General features: G+C 36.8%; 2 protein-coding genes and 1 long non-coding RNA gene across 3 annotated transcripts; 1 reads left to right on the plus strand and 2 right to left on the minus strand.

The window, feature by feature from the left end:
• Nucleotides 1-293: 293 nt before the first annotated feature.
• Nucleotides 294-2,441, minus strand: LOC141652769 (COBRA-like protein 4). Its single transcript, XM_074460369.1, has 6 exons — nt 2,166-2,441; nt 1,991-2,070; nt 1,417-1,873; nt 1,159-1,306; nt 752-1,029; nt 294-681 (listed from the first exon to the last, which is right to left on the minus strand). Exons 1-6 carry the CDS (start codon nt 2,278-2,280, stop codon nt 401-403), a joined length of 1,359 nt encoding a protein of 452 aa, XP_074316470.1. The 5' UTR covers nt 2,281-2,441; the 3' UTR covers nt 294-400.
• A 9,070-nt stretch (nt 2,442-11,511) lies between these two features.
• LOC141652770 (DEAD-box ATP-dependent RNA helicase 32-like) lies at nt 11,512-16,713 on the plus strand. The gene is made up of 8 exons (XM_074460370.1): nt 11,512-11,987; nt 12,123-12,398; nt 12,526-12,849; nt 13,005-13,196; nt 13,290-13,445; nt 13,579-13,991; nt 14,736-14,896; nt 16,162-16,713. The coding sequence occupies exons 1-8, from the start codon at nt 11,613-11,615 to the stop codon at nt 16,464-16,466; spliced, it is 2,202 nt and encodes a 733-aa protein (XP_074316471.1). The 5' UTR covers nt 11,512-11,612; the 3' UTR covers nt 16,467-16,713.
• LOC141652771 (uncharacterized) lies at nt 13,313-14,737 on the minus strand. Its single transcript, XR_012547238.1, has 2 exons — nt 14,529-14,737; nt 13,313-14,017 (listed from the first exon to the last, which is right to left on the minus strand). It is a non-coding gene; the product is annotated as an uncharacterized LOC141652771 (long non-coding RNA).
• Nucleotides 16,714-20,411: the final 3,698 nt, after the last annotated feature.

Genomic DNA, 20,411 nt, shown 5'->3' on the forward strand with positions numbered 1-20,411 from the left:
AACTTGCAATTATTTATAATATGTCGAACTAATAAATTGACTGCGCTGCTGCAGTAGCAGTCCCTGGATGCAATGTTTTATGGAATAATTAATCATAAGCCATCTGAAAAAAAAAAAAAAAAAAAAAAAACTCGATATATTGTAAACGTAGGGATACGATTGCATAGATCTGACCCACCTTACCTCGTATTTGCGGGAGCCGAGAGGCCTGAGACTGGGATAATGCTGTCGTGACTCGTGATGACTGTAATGTTCCTATCTGTAGCTTCATTGATTGGAAGTATGACAGTATGAGACTTTATATTTGATTCCTTAGTTACAAAAAAGTTTTTTTCTACAACATTTCTGTGGTGAAGTGGGTTGTATTACAAAATGAGTGCTTCGAGCAAGCGGAGTTCACCTAAATGAGAACTGCAATTAAACACAAAATAGCTGTCACTGTGAAATAAGATACAGAAATCATATTGGCAGTATTTGGGAGAAAAGGGTATGCATCTGGTGGTGGAAGCCTGCATTCGTCTCCATTGAAGTAAACTCTTCTCGGAAATGCCCATCCTTGTTTCAAGGTGAATGTTTCTACATCTTTCTGAAGGAGAACTTCAGACTGAACGTTCCCAAATGGTCCCGCTTCCATTAGAAGGTCGTTGTAGAACTTCGTACCAAAGAACATACCAGTATCATCTGCAGAAAAGATAGAATGAGTTTCTTTTCACAAATGGCGGGTTTTGTCTGTTAAATATGAGGCACTTACTGATGGATCCGTAAGAGACTACAGGCTTGTAGTCGAAGCTGAAAACTTGGGTGACATTGTTTAGGTTGGGATGTTGAACCACCAACGTCCACTCGGTATAATTTAAGCGATAGTTGAAATTGGTAATGGCGATCTTAGCACGCCAATAGTCCTTGTAGTTGACCTTGACATGCCAGTGAATTCTAATAGGGCACATATGATGTGTGCATTGAAGAAGCGGCGTGTTATCCTTCTTTGGAGTGTTTATTCCTGTATGGTGCAGTTTTTTTGAGTCGCTCCTACATTTCCATTTGATTAAAACAATGTTTCAGTTTAATGGAAACATATCAAATCCTGTATGATGAGACGGTCAGTGCTAAGAGGTTGATACGACCGTCTCAGTATAAGTTGTTAGGGATTGGTCTTACTTGATGCAGGTGTTTTTGTTTTGGCAACCGCAAGAACACGAAGGGCAAGGAGTTATGGTTTCATTGTAGAAAGACGAGAACGAGACACAGCAAGATGGGTACTTTGAAGCCAGAAACTGTGAGTAAGTGCATGTTACATTCCATGTCACTGCAAATTAGAAGCACCGAATTCAGTTTGTTAGCTGTGATTTTCCGCTTTATAACGTTCTTAACGACAGACTAGTCTCAGTGAAATTAGTTGAAGTATATAAATCTTACTGAGAGCCTGAGTTCTCCTCCTGTGGTCAGGCGTGAGGAAGACAGTGGACGGCACCACCTTTGCAGGGCCGCAGGTATAACCAGGTCCCGGGCCAAGCAAGGTAAAATTCTTTGGCAACTTTACCGTTTTGTTTGACGTCCCTGCCTGGCCAACGCTGACCTGGAAGGCAGATACAGCGGCTGAGGGGTCCTGACCCCACGCTGACAGGACACCGCCCTTACAGCAATTTGAAAACTGCTGGTTGTAAGGTACTCCAGGGAGCAGGTCCACAACGGTAGGCGTCTTCTTGCAGCAGTGAGGTATGTTGGCCTTAAACTTAGAACAGTCGCCTTGCTCTGTGGTTTGCGCTCCCACCATCGTCCATATTACTTCTTTCTTCGCCCACGTCCATCCTAGTGTCCACCCTGGGTTCATTATCTGCCTGTACATCTGGAAGTTGTTCATTGTGACCACCGCCTACAACAAGTCCGTATATATATGAGTCGATGTAATATATATAGTTTTGTCCAAGACTTGATACTGTCTCTTAATAGACTAACTGTTGCAGATAAAGATGAGTGATATAGCGCATACCACGTAACCATCTGGAGTCCACTGCATTACATCCCATTTGATTGTTAGGTTCCCGGTGGGATCTAATGGATCATATGCATCTGTTTTTTCGCGTATGAAGGAATGACAAAGTATTAGCCGAAATTAAGTTGGCAGGACAGACAACAGAAAATAAAGAAACCAGGAAATTCTTTACCTGTTGGGGGAGAAAGCATGATAACTGCGAGTATAGCAGAGACAGTGAACTTCAGTCTCGACATTCTGGCAGCTACACAGCTGTATTGGCTTTGATCATTACTTTCACATCCCATTTCGAAACTTTACACTCACGCACAAATCTGAGGCCGACTTTCTCAGTAGGAAACTCGAGGATGTTATTTAGTAGTTTTACTAAAGATTAATACCGAGTTTTGATGCAAAAACTGCAGAGAAACAATATGTAATGCATCTTAATATGTGAGTCTATATGGATGATGAAAAACAGTTGCTGCATTCTGAAGTTAAGAGGTCAGTAAGAAAGATTGATGTCAGAGACAGTCTAACCCATATAAGGTAAGCTGTCCCTTTTTTCTGTCAGTGATGGTTGTCTGAATTCCTTTAGTAAACAAGGAAACTTGACTTCAAATTAACATATTAGTTAGTAATGATTGTCCAAGTCTACTTCATTTTCTTCCATCTCACTACCAGAATTTACACTGCCTGTCTGCCTCCTTTAAAGTTCTCTAGTACGGTGTGCTCGATTGCTCGGTGTGTACAGTGGCGGATCCTAAGGGGTCCGGTTATTTAGGTTTATATTGGATCGGATTCGGTATGATGGACCGTCACCCCAAGAGGCCGCGTTCGTCCATTTTAATAATTATTTTTCTATATATTTTCAAGTATTATAATATAAAAATATTTATATCTAAATAATATTCTTGATTTATCTTTGACGGGTTGAACAAGTCAGGTCGGGTTTCAGGCTAAAATAAAGGTAGGGCTGAGCCAAAAATCCGATTATCCAAACTGATCTGATATCCGATCCGAATCCGATCCGAATTTTTGGATATCCGATCCGAAAGTTAAGTTTGGTCTGGATATCTGATCCGAAATCTTTGGTTTTGGTTTGGATATGGATATCATATCATATATTATATTAAAGCAACAACCGCATGCCTCTTTGATCGCCACGTGTCACAACTCCTTCAAACGCCACGTGTCATTTTTTATTTAAAAAAAAAATATGATTTACAATCACATTAACTTGAATTGAATTGTTGAAATCTCCACAAACAGATTTGTAATCACGTTAAATTTTTTTTTTATTCAATATATATCTTTGGCTTCCTCAAATGATCTAAATAACATGAAATATCCTCAATTTTAGGAGTCATTTTCGACAGAATATTTCAACAAGACAACTTAAAAAATATTTAGGAGATATTTCCAGTATCATTTTTCTAACATATTTTCGGTATCATTTTTTTTACGAGATATTTGCGCAATTTTTAAGGAGATATTTTCGGTGATGGACTATTACAAGTATTTTCAATAGGAGATATTCGCGCAAATATACCGCACAAAATATTTAGGAGATATTTTCAGTATCAAATTATACTCCGAACATAGGAGATATTTGCGCAATATTCGGAGTATATATAATTTAGCTTAAAAAATACAGTATATCGCAAAAATGGCAAATAAGAAAATTCAGAGTATTTTCTGTGATGGAATATTACGGTATATATTTAATTACCCAAGATCTTATCATTTTATACAAATATATACGGCGTAATTGCTATCTATTTATACAATATATTTTCCGTTTTATGCAATAATCTATATATTTTGCAATATATTTTTCGTCTTATATGCATTGATCTATCGAATCAAATTTTTTTATGTTCACACAATCATATATATATCACACATCCTTAAATCTTACAGAGTAAATCTTAAATATACTGAAGTACTACAATGTAGGAGTACCATTTAGAGCAATATAGTTGCACCAGAAAAGCCTACATGGGCAACCTTTCCAAAAAAAAAAAATCTATACATTGCATACTCTAAATATTTCATGAATTGTAAAGCTATCCCTCTTAAGAGTTTTAACATGATCAAATGTTAAAGCAAGTTGAAGAGATTGTCCAACAAAGAATAACTCGACAAATACATGGTGAAAGTGTGTGTATATTCTTAGTTTTTGAGTAAAATTCCACAGTGGATAATTGATTCATTGACCGTTGGGTGAAGTAATAGTACGAAGTATTACATTTTGCAAGTTTTTTTTTCAATCTTTTGGTACTTCATATGTTTGTGAAACTATTTGATTCTCTCGATTGTTTATGTCTGCTATCACTATAAGTCTTTTATTCATTATTTATGGAGGTTTTTACAAATATAGATGCAATAAAAAAAATTGGAATCAATTAAGTACAAGCAATTATCCTACGGTAAATGAAATTTCAAAGTGAGTCGACGAGACGACGAGGGCATATAAGAGATCAATAAATCTTGGTTAAGATGGGTACTATTCATTTTAATCTTAAGACAGATAATGACCATCTTAAACGAGAATTGTGATAAGAGATAGACAGAAAGGTATACTTTCCAATTCCTACACAACTGCAAATAATGCCTCATAAATCATAATTAATCTAAATATGGAGTATATTTTTATTTTACTTTTTTATTTCTAACTTGATACATAAGTAAAAAGAAAAAGAAAAATTGACATTAGTCGTGACTCGTGAGTTTATCATATATTATCACTCTTTCAAAGATTTATACGGAATATATTATTAGGATTATTAAACTTTAATCATAATGTTTGTTTTAAAAATATAACTTCTAAAATTAGAACATTAAATGGGTTTGGACTAGGGTTAAAAGAATTCAAATTGATATGTTTAAAGATAAAATGAGTTAAACACGTCGGAATAGGTTATACAAAACTTAAATACTTATGGGTTTGGGTTGAGTCTTTCGATGTGTTTATGTAATCATGTTGAGTTCGGGTTGGGACTTGACAGGATAATAACCCATTCAACATTAACATGGACACTAACCCAATACGACACGATGTGTTTGTTAAGTCTAAGACAAATGCTTTTCATTACCACCGTGTAATTTAGGGGTTTTAGGCTTATGTGATAACACGAAATTAGGTAAATGAATGAAAAAAGAGTGTGTGTGCGTTGTCGATGTACCCTTATGCTGAAACGTTTTCATCAATTTTAGGATTGCAACTTGCAATGATGTTTCGGAAAATCAAAGAGGTACCATGTAGAATTCGATAAAATACGAGGATATCATGTAGAAAAACTAATGAAATGAATTTAAAGCATGTATTTCCGCAAAAAAAAATAAAAATAAAGAAATCTAAATATGTAACACGGGTTTGACATGTTGGAAGAAAGACGGGGTCATTACGATTTGAGACAATATTCGAGCCGAATCGAGCAAGTAGATGAACTTTCAAGTATTGGAAAACAATCGTTTATTAAATAAATTTAAGAAAGATTTTTTTAGAGTGATTGGATCGGAGAAGGATTTTAAACATTGTTCCCGTGGTGAATGACAGCTTAAGAATGAGCTTTACATCATATTCATATAATATTCAATTATTCACCTCAAGCATCAAACTTCAATAAATTTTTCACTTTTTGATAAATTTGATGTTTCATCCAGCACGGATGATATAAATTGATTGAATCATTACGGATTTTGGTAAAGAGTAGGAATTATAAAGGTTAATTTAATAATTTAGTAGCAAAATTGACTACGCAATTGAAAATTAGAGGGAGAAGTCAAGTAAAGTAGTTTTGTTTTTGACAGAAATACAAAGAGCAGACAAAATGATGTGATGCACATCGTGTATACTATTAGAGAGTGATAATTTTATATGATGTGGGATATACAAATAGTTATTTGTTTACACTCGATTAAAGGCACATAAATGACTTTTTTTATACATAAAATATGACAAATATAATTATAATATAAATATTATAAATATTGTTTATAATGATTTACAATGTTGAGAGACAATTGTTAACATGACTCAATAAAAAAACAAATTAGTATTTGCCGGACTTGAAAACTGAACGAATGAGCAATGTTGATGGTGGGAGGTCGTGATACAGGAGGGGGCACAATGGGTGGGTAATGATGGGGTGGGGACTCGCATAATGATATGAGAATGGTTAGGGATCACGCGTGGGGGTGTGACCGGGATGATGGTTATGCTAGAGGTACGAGACGTAGGTGATGGTGGAGGCAAGATATGGTAGGGTAGTTGGAGGACGTAGATGATAATGGAGGCAAGATAGAGGGCGGAGGGGCGGGCGAGCGGTTGAGAGAGGGATTGAGAAGGACGTCGTGGTTTGAGGTGTTGGATGCGATCACTACTGAGGGTCTGCTGGTGGATCTCGAGGTAGCATATCAGTGATGGCGAACACTACTTCCAAAAATCAGCCTAATTTTTCGCCACGTGTCATTAGCCTTATAGTGTGACACATGTTAATAACTGTAATTCTAAGACTTAAATAAAAAAATATCAATTTAATTGGGAAGGATATTTGTTCAGTTACGATATTAGGATAAGTTTAGAATATCTTTTAAAGAATATAACATTCTGATTGATTGACTTAAATTTGACTAATTAAGTTTTAAATCCGACTAATTAAGGACTGGTGGTTGAGGGAGGAGCGGTGGGTTTGAGTGACTGGGTAGGGTAAGGGTGGGAGGAGCGATGTGTAAGGAAGGGGTGATTTTGGTCGGTTGAGTTGGAGAGCCATGTGGGGAAGTTGACCGACACGGGAGTAATTTTATTGGCAAATACAACAATTATGCATCCAAATTCACAATTGATCAACTAATAATTTTATTTAAAATCTTTAAGCATCAGTTTATCACTTTATGGTATCAATCTAAAAATTAGGGTCCAAAAAAATATCCAAGAAATCTCCCTTAAAACTCGCATAATTTAAATATTTAACTAGATGAAAAGAAAATAAATCACAAAGTACTATGAATAAAATTACGAGATATAACTTTACAAATATCTACATAAATTAAAAAAAAAAAAAAGAAAGAAAAAAAGACTTTCAAAAGTTCTATCTAAAACCTAGGAGTATTAATGAATTAAACCTTACAACTTCACTCCAAAAGGTATATATTTTATATTTACTTCGATTAACCCTCTACATTGTCACCCGTGCAGGGCACGGGTTTAAAAACTAGTATTATATTAAAGCAGAAACCATCTGCCACGTGTCATCGGCAGATGGCTTCTGCCACGTGTCATTTGCAAATTAAATATTTAATTTCCGTATAATCAGCATAATTTCCATATTTGAAAGATTTTTAACAGATTTTCCAAAACAAGAGGAGTATCTTTTCAAAATCTATCCTTTTAAACTCATTATCATATATTACCTATAAATCAAAAAGAATCTTTCCTGAAATCCCTAAAAATCATGTGCAAAGATGATCATGTAACTTGGCCTGATATTATAACTTTGATTATAACTATGCTTTTCGATGAATTAATATTAAAATTTATTTAAATTAGCAGAAATTGAAATATAGGTAATTTTGAAGATAGAGTATATTTGATGAGTAGGATGAAGCATTAAGAGTTGATGATAATTATGAAAGACCGAGTCATCCGTTAATACTTAATAGCGCCGCTTTCATCTTTTATTCTTTAGGATTTTTGGTAATTTAAATACTTTTCCTATTTTTAAAACTCTTCTTCTTTTTTATTTTTTACAAAAAATATTATTTCGTCTGTTATAATTTGGAAAGATTTGAAGACGATTTTAATTGTTGAGAAAACGATTAAATGTTTTGTATTAGTTATATCATTCTAAACTCACAGATTGTAGAATAAGACGGTTTCACATATAAGGCGTCTTTTTATCTAAGAAAACAATAATTTAATGCTATTAGTGAATAAATATGTGTTTTTTATATAATGACAATCACATACATTGTAAAACCGTTTTACACAGTAATTATGGAAAAACCTTATATATAACATCACTATTTATTTGTGAGATGATTACTTTATGAGAGGTTATATTCTATAACGAATTTGTTACTATTAATAAATATATTATATAGATAATTAGATAATTAGACATTGAACAATATTTTACGAAAATATGAAAGTATTGCTACTTGGTGGCACAAAAAAAGAATATATTTTTTAATTTCATATATTAATGTGTATCCTTAACGCATACGTTCAAAAAGCATTTTTATTATTTATCGAAAACATATTTCAGTAAAATGATACTCTTTCATTCCACTTTTATTGTCTTATTTTCTATTTTGAAAAAAAGTTATAGTTTTATGAATAAGATTGGTTCTTAATCCATTTAGCATACTATATTTAAAAATAAGACAATTAATTTGGATTAAGTTTTAGAGTATGAATAAGATTGGTTGTTAATCCATTTAACATACTAAATTTAAAAATAAGACAATTAATTTGGATTAAATTTTGGAAAAAAGAATAAAATGAAATGGAAGAGTAATTACTTAAAAATATTACCAAGACAAACGTATAGCAAAAAAATGAGTCATTTTTGCAACTTAGGAAGCTTGAACCTTAAGAGAATATTATTCAGTCACTTACAGGTACGAGGTAATTAATCATGAGACTATTGCATCAAAGTATGGAAAATAGCTATTTTTTTTTTGGTGCAGATGGAAAATAGCTAATTAAAGTTGTGAAATAGCTAACCAACCGACCAGTAAGAAACTGATTAATTTTGTTACAAATACAAATTTGTTTGTTTGTGTCAAAATATAAACGATGAAAATAGAATTGAGGTAAATGGAAAAAAAATGGTTTAGACTGGTAAAGGAAATATTAAAACCTAAGAATAAATATTTTTAGCATATAAAGAGTTTTGGCCAATTAAATTTGAGTTTGGTCAATTTAAATGCTTAGTTTGTAAATTTAAGCATATCTTTATTTCACACCTAATAACATTTCTCCAAATAAGTCCATAATATATATTAGGTCATAAGCAATAGATAATATAGAGTTACAAAAAATCAATTTAGATACTTAGTATTATTTTCAATTTATAAAAGTTGGAGTGACTTTAAAAAATTATCTAACAACTAACGCATAACATTATGACATTGTAAGGAAATGAGTAAATAAGTTGTTAGTAAAAAAATGCTTTATCCATTTAAATTTTATTGTTCACATCACTCATTTTAAATTATCTCAAATTAACAATGTTGAGAGACAAGTGTTAACAATTAACATGACTCAATAAACAAAAAACAAATTTGGCGACTTGAAAGGCGAATGAATAATGAGCGGTGTTGATGGTGGGAGGTCGTGATAGGGGATGGGTCGCTATGAGTGGGTAATGATAGGGTGAGAAGTCGCATATTGTTAGTCGAAGGGTTAGGGATCACCCATGAGGGTAGGGCCGAAATGGTGGTTATTTGGATGACGTCACGAGACGACGGGGGATGGTGAAGGGCAAGATGGGGTAGTATTGTTGGAGGACGTATGATACGCGAGGGGGTTGTTGAGATAGGGGTTGAGATAAACGTCGTGTCTGAGATGTTGGGTGCGTTCACCACTGCGGTGGAGGGTCTGTTGGTGAATCTCGATGTAATCAGTCAGTGATAGCGAACGCTAGCTCCTTTCACATGTTCAGGCGATTGTGGGTGGGAGAGAAAATGAGAGATAAGGTAGAGAATTGAGAGGATAACAAATAATAGGGGTAATCTGATATAAAAACGTACTACAATGACTAAAATTAAATGTATATTGCCTAAATTAACAGGTTATAAATATCCAATAACTTTATATCCGCTTTTCAGATTTCACGTCTCATATGTTAAAAACTCGAGGAAAAAAAAGCAGGGTACTTTGATTAAAATTAAGCAACATAAACTTAATAAAAGTATGTGGATAGTCAAAGCGAACTATTCTTAAAATTTAGTTATTTACTAAATAAAAAATACATAAGTTTTTACTTTTAATAATACTTTTTATTACTACCCGTGCAGTGCACGGGTTCAAAGACTAGTTAGAATTAAAACATTTGGATATCCGATCCAATCTGCAACTATAGTTTTCTAGTATAATTTTGAGAAAATAAAATTTTATTTGATACAACAACTTAATTAATGTATAAAATATTAGAGAAATATCTAAGTGATACTTAAATTTTATGTCGAGAATATTGGAGTAAGAATACTAAAGAAAATCATCATGTAAGACTGAATATAATCGTGTTTCAAACTTAATTTTAAAGGAAATTCAAAAGTATGGATATCCGATGGATATCAGCATCCGATCCGATTATTTTGGATACTCGAACATTGGATATCCGAAACATTTGGTTTGGATATTGGATATCTAATTTCAGGATTTCTAATATGGATATCTGATCCGAACTAGCACTTTGGATCGGATACCCGATCCGTGTTCTGCCCTAATAACAGGTCATTTCAAGTTTGGATTAAATCGGTCGCAGGCCAACATTTACAGGTTTTTTATCCTGAAAAACGAGCTAGGTCCAACCCCCGCATTTTTATTAGAACAAGTAAGGAGAGGGACTTTCCGCTTGAATGCGAGGAGGTTAACTCGTCTTGATTATCATCTTCCACTTTGTTTTGAATTTTCGTTTTTTTGGTCCAGCGACTAGGATTCTTGAAAAAAAATCCAACCAACTATTTTCACTCATCCCATACTATTTTCACATAATATGATACTATCTGACCCATCTTAAGCTTAAGACGGATACCACCCGTGTTAGTTTACACTTTACACCTTTCTATCGAGTTTCACAAATCCCTTGAATTGCCGGCCACCATTCTTTTTCGTATTTCCTAAATCCCGCGCACAGTTTTACTAAATCCCGCGCACTTTACCTCTATTATTCCAATCCTATCCTTCATCTTGAAAACAAATTGAAAAAGTTTTCACCCTTCTCTTCCTTCTCAAAACTGAATCACTTGTTAATAATTCGATAATTATGAATCTTAATTCGCACATATCACAAGTAGTTTCGCCGTTTTTTCAACAATTTTATGAATATACCTCTTTTAATCGATTGAATTAATGAAAAAAAGATTTTCAAAATTAGGGTTTTCACAAATTAAAAAAAATTCCTTTCTCAATTGACCAAACTATCAATGAACATGTTACTTTCGTTATCAATTGATTGAATTACAAAAACAAAGTTAATGAGCGAAAACTCTGCACTTGCATAATGCATAACCAGTAACTTGCGTTTTCATCGGTAAATAACCCTTGACCACCAATCCCCCACTCCGACCACCCTGACAGTAACGGCCGTCAAACACCGTCACCGTCGACATACGTTGGGGTCGCCGAATTCTCCGTCGTCGGTCAATTTCCAGGGGAGCATTCTGGTGGTGCAACGGGACACTTTTTGGGGATTTCTTATTTTTTGGTTTGATTTGTCTGAGGGGTGAGAAATGAGAGGGGTAAACTCGGAATAGGCTGACAAAATGCGCGGGATTTAGTAAAGTTATGCGCGGGATTTAGCATATCCCTTCTTTTTTTCCCACCTCCTACTAAACCCTAACTCTTCTCCATTAAACCCACCCCCCACCTCGTTCAGTTCAATCTCCCCCAAATCCACCCACCAAAATGAAAAAATCAAAACCAATACGGCGTCAATTAGCCAAACAACGGCGTCTAACCGAAAAGGAAGAAATCGAAATGCTAAAACAATGGATTGAATTCGGTAAACCCGACCCTGGTTTGAACCCTTTATCGCTTCCGCCATTGCCGGATGACTCACCTGTGGGGAAGCTCGATGAACATACCTTCTCAAGGTACGCTGGCTGTCAGCTCTTCAACCAGCTCCCATTGTCTAGAAACACTAAAGATGGGTTGAGAAATTCTAAGTTTGAGAAGATGACTGATGTTCAGAGAGCTTCTTTGCCGCATTCCCTTTGCGGCCGTGATATTCTTGGTGCTGCTCAAACTGGGTCCGGTAAAACCTTGGCTTTTCTTATTCCTGTGAGTTCCTTTCCTTTCATTTACTTTTTCAATTCCTTGCCTTTTCTTCAGCCATCTTCGACTTCGACTTCTCCAATTGTTGATTTTCTTATATAAGCGTTTTACTTGCAAGTTACTTACTACAAATACTATTAGGTGTTGGAGAAGTTGTACAAGGAAAGATGGGGTCCGGAGTTCGGTGTGGGCTGCATCATCCTATCCCCTACTAGAGAATTGGCCACTCAGCTTTTTGGTGTTTTAAACTCAGTTGGGAAGTATCATGGGCTTAGTGCCGGTCTACTCATTGGTGGCCGTAAAGGGGTTGATACGGAGAAAGAACGTGTGCATGAACTTAATATATTGGTGTGTACTCCAGGAAGGCTACTACAACACATGGATGAAACTACAAATTTTGAATGCTCTCAGCTGCAGGTCAACTAAATCTTATGCGTTCTTCCTTTTTCTTCTTTATTTGATCAATTGCTCAGGTCATTAATTTTGTATGTTATTGGATTGAAGCTTTACATAATGGTTGTCTGAGGATTTTTCTCCGTGTCAGATTTTAGTCCTTGATGAGGCAGACCGAATTCTTGATGCGGGCTTTAAGAAAGAAGTAAATGCAATTATTTCACAGCTTCCAAGGACGCGGCAAACTTTGCTGTTTTCAGCAACCCAAACAAAATCGGTTCAAGACCTAGCAAGACTCAGTTTAAAGGATCCTGAATATCTGAGTGTTCACGAAGAAGCCACTACAGCAACTCCAGAAAACTTGGTGCAGACTGCTACTGTTGTCCCTCTACATCAAAAGTTGGACCTTTTGTGGAGTTTTATTAAGTCTCATCTCAAATCCAGGGTTCTTGTGTTTCTTACTAGCCGCAAGCAGGTAGGTCTGGCGTAATTTATGTGAGATTGTTGTCATTTGTATTCATCTTTGTATAACTGAGGGATTTAAGTCTGCCCTTCGTGATTGTTTCTGGTTTTAATACAACAACAGAGTGAACAGACTGCCTGATTATTGTTATCACTTAAATTGTGAAGGTGAAGTTTGTCTTTGAGGCGTTCAAGAAACTACGGCCTGGTATACCTCTGAAGTGCTTACATGGAAAGATGAACCAGGAAAAGAGGTTGGGAACATATTCTCAATTTTGTGATGAACATGCTGTTCTTTTCTCAACTGATGTGAGCTCAAGAGGTCTTGATTTCGATAAAGCTGTTGACTGGGTTGTTCAGGTGAGCTCTTTTTTTTTGTTTTCTCTGTTGAGCGACTGTTTTTGTTTAAGTTCAGAATTTAAACTGCTTCAACTTTTATTTTTTTCCGTCTAGGTGGATTGTCCTCCTGATGTTGCAACATACATACATAGAGTTGGCCGCACTGCTCGATACAATTCTGGGGGAAAAGCTGTTCTATTTTTGGAACCGTCGGAAATAAAAATGCTAGATAAACTACGAGAGGCAAAAATTCCAATTGTTGAGAGAAAGGTAAATTTTGTTTGTTACTTTTCTCTTGTCTTTTTGGCGGCACAGTTGAATACCTTAGCCGTGATTATTTTCTGTCCTTTATCAAGTACTACATACTTTTTTAGTTTAGTCATGCGTCTCTTCAAACTTTCAGGTGAATAAAGAGAAATTGCAACCAATTGCTGTTCAGCTAGCTGATAAATTAGCCCGGTTTCCTGAAATGAGGCAGTTGGCTCAAAGAGCATTCATTACGTATCTCAAGTCTATCAGTAAAGAGAAGGACAAAGAAATTTTCGACGTGATGAAACTTGCAATTGATGAGTTCTCAGCATCATTGGGTTTACCATTAACACCAAAAATTAGGTTTTTTAATGGGAAAAGCATGGCCAAGAGTTCTTCAAAAGTAGGGCCTACTATTGATTTAGAGGAGTCTGCAGCAGAAAATCTGTTGGAGACATCAGGAATGGTCGGGAGTGAATCTAGTGAAGATGAATCTGACAGTGATCTCCTTGGGAAAGAGACTTCTGCTGAAGCCATGCCACAAAAGCCTGACATTGAAGCCTTAGTGTATGTTACTTCATATTCCTGTTTTCCTGAGAATTGTAACCTAACAGTTTTAGTTTACAATGTCTTGCTTGAAGATGGAATAAATCAATATGATCAGTTTCTCTGCATTTTAAAAGCATCCATTCAATGCATTTCTCGGTGCAACTATCGTTGTGGGAATTTCAGACACCTCTCTGTATTGATAATGCAGCGATAACATTGCACATATCATGTCACCCTTACCCATCAAGGCTATCATTTGTGGTTGCCTTGAGGCACTGGGATTAGGGTTGCGCACCGGTCCGGACCGGAATTTTTCTTTACATACCCACCTTTTCAAAATCCGGTCCATTGGACCGGACCGGAACTGGAATCCCGAAAAAACATGGACCGGAGACCGGACCAGAAAAATTCGGTCAAGACAGACCGGTTGGACCGGATTTTTTCTTTACATACCCACTTTTTCAAAATCCGGTCCATTGGACCGGAATAAGTAGATCTAAAATGTGTTTTTTAAATAATATTTTAAGAAAAAAGAATAATAATTCCGGAAAAGACCTGGAAACCGGAATGTTGAAAAATGTTGGACCGGAGACCGGACCGGATTTTGCACACCCCTAAATGTTGCTTTGATGTCTTGTTTGTTGACATTTTGACTGCCACTTATACCCCTGCCCCCTCTTTTTATCGAAGATTGTTTATGAGCAATGGTGTGTTCACCTTCTATCATTTTCATTGTTGTGTTGATCCTGTTTGTTCTTGTAGACCTGTCACCAGAGTTTTGAAGAAAAAGAAATTGAAGATTAATGTGAATAGACCCACAGGGAAAAGGGTTGTGTTTGATGAAGAGGGCAATGATCTTCCTCCTCTTGCAGCTATAGCAGATAGAGCTGGGGGAAATACCTCAAAAATTGATGAAGTTAAAGGTACGAAATCCAACTTTTTAGTTATCATATTTTCTCTCAACTTGAACATTTGTAAAATTTAAGAATTATCGACTTCTCATGTTAAGAATTGCCATGCCATTCTTCTTGTTCATTCACGTAATATGATGGTGACTGATGCTGGAGACAATTGTCTTAAACATGTTTCGGAAATAAAAAGTAAGTTTAGATGTTGACAATACAGTGAAACTGTAGCCAATGAAGATACTGTTCATTGGGTCATGTTGAATGTTGATTAGAGAAAAGATGCTATGCATCATCGAAAAAGAATGGACTTTTGGTCTAAGTTGCTCGGACTCTTCAATATTACCACGCGTACCCATCCTGGACACTCGACATTCGGACATGGGTGGGACACTCTACATTTCATTTTAGACCAAAAACATGATTTTCATCAGAAATTGGAACTTCTATTGCCAAAGACACCTTAAGTCTATTCAAGGCTTCCAGCAACATTTTCGTATAACTCACTGATATACCCTCAACTTTACTCAAAAAACCACCAATACAACATTATTCTATTTTTTACGGAGTAAGATGCATTTCTCCGCCTTTGGCCTGTTATGTTCCCCCCAATTTACTCTACCCCCTACCCCTATCCTTTCCATATATGCTTCTTTATTTCTTTTTCTCCGTTGCTCTTGTTGAATACCAAATTTCCAGTTACATGTTTTTTCAGCCTCTGTTCTTCTTGGATACCAATTCTGTTCTCCGTCGTACTTTTCAGCTCTCTTCACTTCCTCTCTTGTCCAACTTTGAGTTCCAGTTGTTTTGGGTGGGCTATCTGTTACTACTTACTATAGTTGGCATGAAAATACGCCACGTCCTAGTGTTTAGTATAATATTGATGGGGGAAGAGGCGATCAGATGAATACGAGTTTTTTTTTTTTCTTTAATGTTCCTTTATCACGGCGGGAGTTGTAATTTTTCTCACAGGGAAAATGGGTTTAGAGTAATGGAGGAACAATAGAGTAGGACAATTAAATATTAAGAAGGAATTTGTTCCACCAAAGTGAATGATATAAGTTAAAGTGGCTATAAATATCTGTGATGGTTAAAGTCGAATCTCGGAACCATTGAAGCAAGGGTATATCTAGTGAAAAAAGATCTTCCAAATTGGTTCATGATGAACAAATGTTTGTCTAGTTCCTAGTGTCGAAACTTGAAATCCTTAAGGTAGTTTTTTTTTCTTTTTTTTTTTTCGTAATTCCAATATGGCTGAATAGTTGTGGTAACCTTGGCTGCAGTGCTTGAACGGTATAAGAAGGAACGAGAAAAGTTGAAGGAGGCAGATAAAGAGGATAAGCTTCATGGTCGTCAACGCCTCAAAGAGATAAAAATGAAGAAAAAGGCTAAGCTTAAGAGGGGAATGCCTGATGAAGATGAAGAGGATTCTGATGGAGAAGCTGTCGCCCCACGACTCAATAAGAAAACCAAGCTGTACTCAGACAGTGAGAGTGAAGACAAGGACACGGTCGCAAAACGAAATAAACTTTCTTTGGAGGCCCAAGAGGCTCTTGCTCTTAAGCTGCTCGGTTCTATGCACGATTGAGACAGCATCTTTGAGCAAGATGCTGACATTTGCTTTTGACGATGTCGAGCGGTAATCTAGGCAACAAAATGTATTTGGAAAACCAAGACTCAGTGGGTTCTGAAAGAGTATAGGCTTAATATGGTGATTAACTCTCGCTTTGTAAGAGCTTGCTTTTTTTGGGTAGATGTAAATGCAGTTTTTAAAAATTTTGGTTTGTCACTTTTCGGCTCAATGCTGTTTTGACAAAAGAGAAAATTTTAAATTATTTTGGAATTTAGAGGCAAACTCATATGCTGTCTTTAGCCTCTTTTGAAGGTGAAGATGGGGCATGGGGCTAAGGTGGTAGAGAAGTGTGCATTTACCTGGAGACGCGCCCGGTTCTATTTGCATCGAGAGCCCAATTATCTTGACCCTCAAACTACAAACATAAGCATCAATGTAAAACACTATTGTTAAAAACTTACTCTAGATAGATATTTTTAAAATAACACCTTAAAAAAGTAAAGTAAATATCATCTCGGTTTGGAATCAAAACTATTTGTCAAAATAGGATCCCACTAGGTATGGGAAATCCAAACTAAAACCAACCCCTTAACCAATAAACACCCTTGTCATGCACCACCACCCTCGTCTTGTTAAGGAATCTGTTCCTTGTTCATCAAGTTCGTGATCTTTTATTATTTGGTGTATCTTTTTATGTAATCTTATTATTATTATTTCCTATTTTTTGTATATTCCCATTGATTGTATTTCCATATTCTTAGAACTCTCGTACTATATACATTGTATTAGCATGTCAATAGGATCAATCTTTCACAAACATTTCTTCCTTTCTCTATATGGTATAAAGCCAGTAAAATCGTTCCTTCACAAAAACTCTCAATTTTTTTCCATGCATTTGGACAAAACGCCATCATCCCAAATTCTCATGAAACCCTGGTTCCATTCATTGCTATTAATCTCAATCAATGCACCGCTCTTAGCTCCATGACCTATGGCTCTTGGTCTACTCAAATTGAAGATATCTTGTTCGGCTACGATCTCTTTAAGCATGTTGACGGAAGCCATCAGTGTCCCTTTGCTGTCCTTATCAATGCCGAGAAGAAAAAAACTCTTCACCTTGCGTATCATACTTGGATACGTCAGGGCCGTCTTATCAAAGGTGCGCTTCTTGGCACCATTGGTCCGACTATGGCACCTTTTCTAGTTCAAGCCAAAACTTCACACGAAGTTTGGACTACACTCTCCACCACTTATGCAGATCCAACGCGAGGTCATGTTCTCCAGATTAAGGACCGTCTTCGGTCGATCACAAAATCAAATCAATCCGTGACTGAATACATGCAAGCTATCAAAACTTGCACTGATGAACTTGCCTACATGGGCAAACCCGTTGATGTTGAAGATATAATTGCCAAGATTATTGAAGGTCTTGATTATGAGTCTTATAAGCCCGTAATTGACGTTGTCCGCGCTCGTGACACTTTCATTACCTTTGATGTTTTCCAAAAGAAACTGTTGAATCACGATCTTACTTACAAGCCCACCTCTCCTACTCCATCCTCTGACCTCCCCTCCTCTGTTCAATATGCCAAATCCAACTACACCCGTAATAACTATAAACCCAACAATCAACTAGGTTTACTCCCTCGTCCAACCACTCCAGCTGCCCCTGCCTACAACAACAACCCCTCGTCCTCCACCCACACCCCTACCCCTTCAAAGGTCGATGCCTGTGGTGCAAATACACTGGTCATTATGTCGAACTTTGTCGTGACTTTAAGCGCCTATTCCTGAATGTCCAATTCCCCCCTTTCCCCGTCGTAACAACCAGCAGCCTCAAGCCAACACTGTTACCTCCAACGTTCCCTCTAACCAACACTTATGGCTCCTCGACAGTGGAGCCACGCATCATATCGCAAGTGACTTAAACAACCTGGCCATTCCTGACCCGTATGACGGAGTCGATGATCTTATCATTGGAGACAGTTCTTCTTTTGCTATTCAAAACCCTGGTTCTTTCTCTATTTCTAACTTTAATTCTCCTTTACCATTTAATAATGTCCTTCATGTTCCAAGTATTTCTCGCAATATTATTTCGATCCCCAAATTATGTCATGATAACAATGCTATCATTGTCTTCTCACCCTCCTCTTGTTATGTTAAGGACATCAAGACCGGATCGATTCCTCTTCACGGAATTAGGCAACATAGGCTGTTCGAATGGTGCCCGCCTATTCCTCCTCAAACTTTCTGAGTCAGCTCCTATACTTGTCTCTTTGGCGCCATCTCTTAGGGCATTCGTCTCCCAAAATAATTTCTCTTATTAGTAGTATTGCAAATTTTTCTTTTCAGCATTCACATTCTTCAAATTGTAATGCTTGTGACATAAACAAAAGTCACAAGCTTCCGTTTTCTGCTTCTTCAATTTATACTACTGCTCCCTTACAATTGATTTTTTTCGATATGTGGACTTCTCCAGTTTTATCGTATGACAAATTTAAATATTATGTCATATTTGTTGATCATTTTACCAAATATGTCTGGCTTTATCCTTTGCAAAAGAAATCCGACACTTATGCTACCTTTACTCGTTTTCGCTCCCTAGTCGAAAAATTCTTTAATACTCCAATTTTACAAGTTTTTTCCGACAACGGTAGCGAATACTTGAAGCTCACTCCCACACTTGGTTCTCACGGTATTTCACACCTTACTTCTCCCCTTCACACCCCGGGACATAATAGCTATGCCGAAAGACGACATCGTCATATTGTAGAAATCGGGCTCGCTCTTCTTACTCATGGCAACTTACCCACAACGTTTTGGCCTCACGCTTTTACCACCACCACGTAGGTAATAAATCGCATGCCTACTTCCACTGTTAATAATGTTTCTCCTTTCTTCAAATTAATTATTTAACACTCAACCTAATTATTCTAATTACGAAACTTTGGGTGCTTATGCTACCCTTGTCTTCGTCCTTACTCGCCTCACAAACTAGCTCCCCGATTTGTCCCTTGTGTGTTTGTTGGTTATTCTTCCTCTCAAAGCGCCTATCACTACCTTGATCCCATCACAAATCGTCTTTAAACTTCTCGACATGTTAAGTTTGTTAAGCACGCTTACCCTTACTCGACACTCACCTCGACCTCTGCCATGTTCATCCTACACCCACTAATTGGTGTACTCTCACAATTCCCCTCCTTCAATCTTCTGTCACCACAGTTGCCCCTAGTGGTGCCCCTAACACTCCTCCCACTACACCTCCCCTCCCAACACGCCTTCCCATACAGAGAACATCACCCAGTCTCTTACCAAGTCCCCTGTCATACATGACTCACCACTCACCATCGAACCGTCCTCTACTTCTAACTCCACTCCTTCCTATGAAGCTTCCAGTGCGTCATGTTGTCACACGACTAACAAACAATATCGTCTGTCCTAATCCAAAATATGCAAAACATGCTTCCCTTAATCCCTCTTCTTCTCTCCTTCCCACTACCGTCAAATAAGCCTTACTCGATCCTCGATGGCGTGCTGCCATAGAAAACGAATATCGAGCGCTCCTAAAAAATAACACATGGTCTCTCGTTCCTCCTCAATCCACTTACAACACGATTGGTAAGTGGGTATTCCGTGTCAAATACAATTCCGATAATTCCGTAGATAAATTCAAGGCCCGACTTGTTGCAAAAGGGTTTCACCAAAGATCAGGCCTTGACTACAACGAAACATATAGTCCCGAAGTTAAGCCCACATCGATTCGCCTTGTACTTTCTTTTGCTCTTAGTCAAAAATGGCTTATTCGACACCTTGATGTCAACAATGCCTTCCTCCAAGGATCTCTTTCTGAAACAGTTTATATGGTCCAACCACCCGGATTTTCTGGCACATCTCTTCCTCATCATGTTTGCAAACTTCAAAAAGCTATTTATGGTCTTAAACAAGCTCCTCGAGCTTGGT

This window comes from Silene latifolia, chromosome 4 (assembly GCF_048544455.1).
Source record: "Silene latifolia isolate original U9 population chromosome 4, ASM4854445v1, whole genome shotgun sequence".
Lineage (NCBI taxonomy): Eukaryota > Viridiplantae > Streptophyta > Magnoliopsida > Caryophyllales > Caryophyllaceae > Silene > Silene latifolia.

What these genes read in the sequence shown, in the direction of transcription:
- LOC141652769 (XM_074460369.1), bottom strand. Translation starts at nt 2,280, where the DNA reads ATGGGATGTGAAAGTAATGATCAAAGCCAATACAGCTGTGTAGCTGCC. An exon ending in AACAAAAACACCTGCATCAA is followed by an intron (nt 1,030 to 1,158) that starts GTAAGACCAATC and finishes ATGGAAATGTAG; the next exon opens with GAGCGACTCAAAAAAACTGC. An exon ending in AGTCTCTTACGGATCCATCA is followed by an intron (nt 682 to 751) that starts GTAAGTGCCTCA and finishes TCTTTTCTGCAG; the next exon opens with ATGATACTGGTATGTTCTTT.
- LOC141652770 (XM_074460370.1), top strand. Translation starts at nt 11,613, where the DNA reads ATGAAAAAATCAAAACCAATACGGCGTCAATTAGCCAAACAACGGCGT. An exon ending in CTGTTGACTGGGTTGTTCAG is followed by an intron (nt 13,197 to 13,289) that starts GTGAGCTCTTTT and finishes TTTTCCGTCTAG; the next exon opens with GTGGATTGTCCTCCTGATGT. An exon ending in CCTGACATTGAAGCCTTAGT is followed by an intron (nt 13,992 to 14,735) that starts GTATGTTACTTC and finishes TTGTTCTTGTAG; the next exon opens with ACCTGTCACCAGAGTTTTGA.